General features: G+C 40.4%; 1 protein-coding gene across 1 annotated transcript in view; it reads right to left on the reverse strand.

Moving 5' to 3' along the window:
- Nucleotides 1-134: 134 nt before the first annotated feature.
- LOC307271106 (filamin-C-like) overlaps nucleotides 135-7,500 on the reverse strand; it is a gene marked incomplete at both ends in the record, with an annotated part of 23,958 nt that continues 16,592 nt past the window's right edge. The window contains 5 exons of the mRNA XM_080054981.1: nucleotides 135-245; nucleotides 3,562-3,654; nucleotides 4,518-4,765; nucleotides 5,213-5,236; nucleotides 5,505-5,694. Coding sequence (XP_079911107.1) covers nucleotides 135-245; nucleotides 3,562-3,654; nucleotides 4,518-4,765; nucleotides 5,213-5,236; nucleotides 5,505-5,694 — 666 coding nt within the window. The remainder of the gene's footprint in view (nucleotides 246-3,561; nucleotides 3,655-4,517; nucleotides 4,766-5,212; nucleotides 5,237-5,504; nucleotides 5,695-7,500) is intronic.

Below are 7,500 nucleotides of genomic sequence, written 5' to 3' on the forward strand. Positions count from 1 at the left end.
CTGTCTGTCTGTCTGTGTGTCTGTCTGTCTGTCTGTCTGTCTGTCTGCCTGCCTGTCTATCCGTCTGTCTGTCTGTCTGTCTATCTATCTGAAACTAAAAGTTATAAAAGCACATTCTATCTTATAAAAGTGTATCATCCCTTACCGGTGATTTCTCCTTTCTGCACGGTGAAGGGGATGACCAGACTGAAGGGGCGCAGAATGGGCTCTATGTCCACCGGGCTCGTGATGACGTCATCAGTGGCCTGCACCAATGGGAGGGAGGAGGTTAGTGACATCACAGTGACATCATAATGGGATATTGTCCAATGAGAGGAGAGGAATGCACAGCTGGAAGGCAGAGGGGCGAATAGAGCAGCAATAAGGTTTTGGTATGAAAGCAGTTAAATTGGATTTTTATAAAAATAAAATAAAATAAAATAAAATAAAATAAAATAAAATAAAATAAAATAAAATAAAATAAAATAAAATAAAATAAAATAAAATAAAATAAAATAAAATAAAATAAAATAAAATAAAATAAACAATTAAAGAAATGCAAATAATAAAAAGCATTCTATAAATAAATATAATATACTTTCTTTTATACATTTAAAAAAAATTGCAGCTCAAAGAATTCTCCCATTTTTTCAATAATTTCAAAAACACGTGAAATGCAGAATGTTCAAGCAGTAAACTTCATGCGACGGATGCGTGTGAGTGAGTTGTTGGAGGTCAGCCCCCCCACCCCCCCTCTCAGCCCCCCCCCCCCCCCCCCCCATGCAGATTAAACATGCAGCTCATGCCGAGGCCAATAGAATAATCCATGAATGAATCTGGGTTGGTATTGACTTTAACTGAGCGGATACAGAGACAGAAGTGGACAGTTTGAAGAGGACAGTCTGATGCATATACAGCTCCGGAAAAAATGAAGAGACCACACCAAATGTTCAGTGTTTTATACTATAAACTACTGACAACATTTCTACCAAATTCACAATAAAAATATTGTCATTTAGAGCATTTTTATTAAGTAATGTAGAGATGAAGATTTAAGAAAAATCCAGACTGGTCTCTTAATTTTTTCCGTGGCTGTATATATATATACTTTAATACTGTATTAAAGGTGCAGTCAGTGATTCTGGAGAACGCTCGTTGTCAAAATCAATTTTTTCATCTCCTCACGCTACCTGTCTGTACTGTGTGTGAGCTGGAAAAAAATCCAGAGAGAGTTTTGTAGGGAGCTAATCAAGTGTGTGTCAACTCAAATTTTGTTAATTCCACGTAAAAAATAATAATAATTGGGATTTACTTTTACCTATTTATTTTATCACAACATGGCTCCTTGATCTTGCCTCTTGCCAAAAGAACCGGGACATCCTAAATATTTTTTTTTCTACCATACTAAACAGCAGAAAGTATGGGGATTGGAGCATTGCCCTGCTTTTATCCTGCTCCTTGACTAAGCACACCTGAGCGTGATTGAGTGACACAACACACAAGCAATTAGTGGCAAACCAGGGAGAGGGAACAGGACACAAAAAAACTCCAGATTTTTCCAGTGCCTCATAGCTCAGTGAGTAACGCCACTGACTTACATGTGAGAGACCGCGGTTCCATTCCCTGTCTGTTTTTAAAAAAAATACTATTGTTGGATTTTCTTTTTTAAAAAACAACTGAAAAAGTGAACACAAAATAAAACAAACAGCTAACATGGCGTACTCTACTTAACAGGTTTCTAACATGGCGTACTCTACTTTACAGGTTTCTAACATGGCGTACTCTACTTTACAGGTTTATAACATGGCGTACTCTACTTTACAGGTTTCTAACATGGCGTATACTCTACTTTACAGGTTTCTAACATGGCGTACTCTACTTTACAGGTTTCTAACATGGCGTACTCTACTTTACAGGTTTATAACATGGCGTACTCTACTTTACAGGTTTCTAACATGGCGTACTCTACTTTACAGGTTTCTAACATGGCGTACTCTACTTTACAGGTTTCTAACATGGCGTATACTCTACTTTACAGGTTTCTAAGGACATTGTTTAAACTAAAAGGCAAATGTTAAGCAGAAAATAAAAAGTCAACGAGGTGTCATGTAGGTCCCTTCAGTACTGTTATATAGTCCAGGAAAGGCTGACATATCTGTTTAAACTTCTGACATCGTTGTTGTGAGAATGAACGGCCTAAAACTTTAACTAACATCCCAAACTCTCAGCGCCGAAGATGGTCGAGTGGATAAGGAGCTCGCCCGGAGATTTGGAGTCCGCGGGTTCGATCCCCGCCGAGGCACCCAGGTATGAAAACACACAAACATCCGCGATCAATCGTTCACCAAAACTCAAAACCAAAAACCGTTCAAAACTTGCGTTGCGTTGCGTTGCGCTTGCGTTCACTTCCGCGTCGGCGAATTTCAATTTCAAACTGGAACTTACAAGGGAATAGGAAGGATAGGGCTCCCTCACTGGCTTGGCTAAGCCTGAAAGTGAGGTCTCTTGTTTTGTCTAGTTATATTATCTTTTTTGTGAACAATTGTTTTAATTTTCTAAGGGGGCGCCCTCAGCTCAGTTGGTAGGGCGTCCCCCCCCCATGGGCCTCGGCCAGCAGCGGACCCGGGTTCGATTCCAGCCCGCGGTCGTTCTCTGCATGTCACTCCCCTCTCTGCCCCATTTCACCTCTGTCTCTACACTGTCAATAAAGCATAAAAATGCAAAAAAAAATATCTTAAAAACAAACAAACAATTGTTTTAATGTCAAGGGGCCATATCTGGACAGGTCTATACAACTGTTTTGGTTTCAGTGTCAAGAAACCAGAACAAGATATTCACTGATTTAGACAACAAGTGTTCTCCAGAATCACTGACTACACCTTTAAAGGGGCATTGTGTAACATTTTAAGTAATTCATTAGCTAAAATCAATATCCTCATTCATAAATATGTCCTCATTGGTGTAAAATCACCTCTGCCAATAATCTGAATTATCTTCCTGAGAGAGATGCCTACTGCATCCTAACTAGATTATTTTAATGGTCAGATGTAGTATGTAGAATACAGAAAAGAAAGAGTATGCGATTCAGAATGCAGGGTCTGTCTGTCTGTCTGTCTGTCTGTGTGTCTGTCTGTGTGTCTGTCTGTCTGTGTGTCTGTCTGTCTGTCTGTCTGTCTGTCTGTCTGTCTGTCTGTCTGTCTTTCTGTCTGTCTGTCTGTCTGTCTGTCTGTCTGTCTGTCTGTCTGTCTGTCTGTCTGTCTGTGTCTGTCTGTCTGTCTGTCTGTCTGTCTGTCTGTCTGTCTGTGTGTCTGTGTGTCTGTCTGTCTGTCTGTGTGTCTGTCTGTCTGTCTGTCTGTCTGTCTGTCTCTCTGTCTGTCCGTCTGTGTGTCTGTCTGTCTGTCTGTCTGTCTGTCTGTCTGTCTGTGTGTCTGTCTGTCTGTCTGTCTGTGTGTCTGTCTGTCTGTGTGTCTGTCTGTGTGTCTGTCTGTCTGTGTGTCTGTCTGTGTGTCTGTCTGTCTGTCTGTCTGTCTGTGTGTCTGTCTGTCTGTCTGTCTGTCTGTCTGTCTGTCAGTGTGTGTGTACCCATGTCGGGGAGAAGCCCACATAGGGAGAGTAGGGCGGCTGTAACTCAAGCTTGTCACATGGTTCCTCTATTATTGGGACGGTATCACTTGCCTGACAGGGGGACAAGGGACACACTTTAAACACACACACACACTTTAAACACACACACACACACACAGGCTTTAAAACACACACACAGGCTTTAAAACACACACACACAGGCTTTAAAACACACACACACAGGCTTTAAAACACACACACACACAAGCTTTAAACACACACATACACACACACACACACACACACAGATCCAAAAAACTGAACAAGACAATATTAGAATTATACTTAAAAACACAACACATTAGCTTTGAAACCACAAACCAAACTTACCCTGCATTCCAAATCACATACTTTTTCTTTTTACTACACTACATACTAAAGTACAGAAGAGTTTTAGTCTTTTTACTACACTACATACTAAAGTACAGAAGAGTTTTAGTCTTTTTACTACACTACATACTAAAGTACAGAAGAGTTTTAGTCTTTTTACTACACTACATACTAAAGTACAGAAGAGTTTTAGTCTTTTTACTACACTACATACTAAAGTACAGAAGAGTTTTAGGGCCACAGACAGGAGAGAAAAAAAATCAGATAAGGAAGATTTTTCTTTCATTATGTCGAGAAATGTCAAGAATAAAGACGAATACTCCAAAATGGAGTTTGTGGGGCATTTCTGTATTTTCAGCACACTACAATTGACCTGCATGTATTGGGACATCCTAAATCTTTTTCTGGTGTACTAAATAGTAGGGAAGTATGGGGATTGGAACGCAGGGTGTATAATGTATAATTTCGTAACCATACAACCATGCTCTCTCTCTCTCTCTCTCTCCTCTCTCTCTCTCTCTCTCTCTCTCTCTCTCTCTCTCTCTCTCTCTCTCTCTGTCTCTCTCTCTCTCTCTCTGTCTCACCACCACGTGGAAGGGACTGTTGGGTATATTCTCTCCTCCGAATCTGATGGTGATGACGTATTTCCCGGGCTCAGGCGCCGTGTAGTAAATGTCAAACGTGCCGTCTGGGTTTTCCACCACGTCCACGTCCAGCTCGGCTCCGTCCGGCGTGCACACCTTACACGTCACCTTACCTTTACCTGCGTTCTTAGCATCCACCGTGATCACTGTCTCCTCTCCAATCTGGATGGTAGGGCCCAAACCTGAACCTTAACGCACGGACACAGGGTTAGGTGGCTAGGCGTATTTTTTTGTTTAATTAAAAAGGTGCTACGAGGAACTTTTAAATATTTTTGAAACAGTCATGGACCAAGGATTAGGTGGCTAGGTGTAGGGGAATACACCTGGTTATTTACTTGTTATTAATGAACAATATACCCATTGAAACTAAGCAGGTAGGAGTAGGGCAATGAACCTGACAATTTAATATTTTTTTTAATAAAACATTCTCAATTAAACTTATATACTGTATATATAAAAAGATGACTAATCCTTGACTTAAGACCATTTTTTCATGACTTAAATCTCAGAAAACCTCAGTTTATATAATGTCTGAATGCCAAAATGCTCCCAAAGGTAAAAAAATATTAAAAAATCTTCATGAAACATTGAAGTGAAAGCAAAATCTTATATTTAACATCAGCAGCTGAACTCACCCAGCCCGTGTCCTCCGATCGACACTGTATGAAAACAACAGGACAGACAGTGAGTAGGTTTATATGAGACACATATCACTCACTCATCCATTTAAAAAAAAAAGACCTTTAAAATAAAATAAAATAAAATAAAATAAAATAAAATAAAATAAAATAAAATAAAATAAAATAAAATAAAATAAAATAAAATAAAATAAAATAAAATAAAATAAAATAAAATAAAATAAAATAAAATAAAATAAAATAAAATAAAATAAAATAAAATAAAATATATTAAGAGCCTCTAACCAACCTGTAACCAGACACTTGCTGGCGTCCCCAGTGGGCATAGCGTGGATCCTGTACGGTGAATATGGGATCTCATCTCCTCCGTATTTAATGGTGATGGTGTAACGCCCCGTCATGTCGGGGACGTAGGACACTGTGTAGGTCCCGTCTCTGTTGTCCCGGATGTTAGCCTTCTTTGGCTTAGCCTCGGGATCCTGGGGAGGGAGGGAGGGAGAGAGAGAGACAGAGAGAGAGACAGACAGGCAGAGAGAGAGACAGGGAGGCACACAGACAGAGAGGGAGGGAGACAGACAGGGAGACAGAAAGACAGGGAGAGAGAGAGACAGGCAGACAGACAGACAGAGAGGGAGGGAGACAGACAGGGAGACAGAAAGACAGGGAGAGAGAGAGACAGGGAGGCACACAGACAGACAGACAGACAGACAGACAGACAGATAGACAGAGAGGGAGAGACAGGGAGGCAGACAGACAGACAGACAGACAGAGATGGAGAGACAGGGAGGGAGACAGACAGACAGGGAGGGAGGCAGGGAGACAGACAGGGAGGGAAACAGACAGACAGAGAGGGAGAGAGAGAGACAGACAGACAGACAGACACACACACACACACACACACACACACACACAAGTTTAACGTTAAATACAGAACAGATACATCGACTGTGTAGTGACGTACTGGCCATCAGTGGTCTCCGAAAAACAACAACAACTCTACTTTTCCATTGAGATGATTTTCAGACGCTTTTATCCAAAGGAACTTCCACACTGCCACGTCCTAAAACTGTCTCGTTCTCCATAAGAATCCATCAAGAATTCATTTATAGTATGCATGTGACCAACCCTGTCTACTCATTTTCCTACGTTAAGTATGGAGTGCCCCAGGGGTCAGTTATGGGACCAATTTTCTTTTCTTTATTTTTATCCCAGAAGTCCACTTTAAACTATTCTCCCTCCATGTTCCCTGATGTCTTGAGACCAGTGGTGTCCACAGTACTCAATAAAAGGTGCAACGAGGAACTTTTAAATATTTCTGAAACAGTCAAATTTTTCCTCTGATGATCATAAATGACATATAACAGCAAACGAGACCATCAGTGCAAAGAATGCTATTTTTATATAGTTTTCCTTAATGCCTTTGTCATGGGTATACGCTCACCCAGGAACAACAGCTGGCGTGGTAAAAACAATACCGCTCTTGTCCAAAGGCGGGCGCTAGAATGAACACAAACTGAAAGTTCCTCGGAGCACCTTTAAGGTTTATGATCTGTTCTACACACACACAGGGTCTGGGGATCTACTGATGGAGAGGGTCTGGGATCTACTGATGGATGGATGGAGGTTTATGGAGCTCTGGTTAGAGGAGGACTGAACACCAAACTGTCTGTTAGATCATTAGGAGAAAATGATGGATCGGTTACCATGGAGACCACAGAGGGGGGGGGGGGGGGCAGGGGGGGCACTGAGACTGCATTTACATTAACACTGGCTGGAGTTTTTTTCATTTGTTTAATTAATTTTATTTTGACCGGCTATTGGAGTCGGTAAATCAGGCATTTACCGACTCCAATAGCTACAGAAGTGGTTGAAAAATAACTTATTTTCTGGCGCTCAAAATGTTACTTCAGCAAAAGGACAGAAGTACTATACTATAAATGCATTTAAAGAACCAAAAATTAATCATCAGAGAAGTAATGAAAAAAAAATGTAAATCATATTGCGACATTATTCTCAACATTTTGACTATATTGTTGAAATGCATAGTTGAAAAAAAATCTAACATTTTGTGTCTCGCCCCTGGCCCTCGATAACTCACTACGAACATATCCAAACTTTACAATAGAAAAAAAACTTTGCTTGATGCCAAAAACACAAAAAGTTTTGCACAGAAGGTAGGGTGAAGCTCACTGGAATGTATTTACACTAATCTATTTTATAATCCTTGTGGAAACAGAATTAGACTAGTAATTTATCCTGTTTTATTTTAAAAGGGGAGTAAAAGG

This window comes from Ammodytes marinus (assembly GCF_949987685.1).
Source record: "Ammodytes marinus genome assembly, contig: scaffold_72, whole genome shotgun sequence".
Classification (NCBI taxonomy): Eukaryota; Metazoa; Chordata; class Actinopteri; order Uranoscopiformes; family Ammodytidae; genus Ammodytes; species Ammodytes marinus.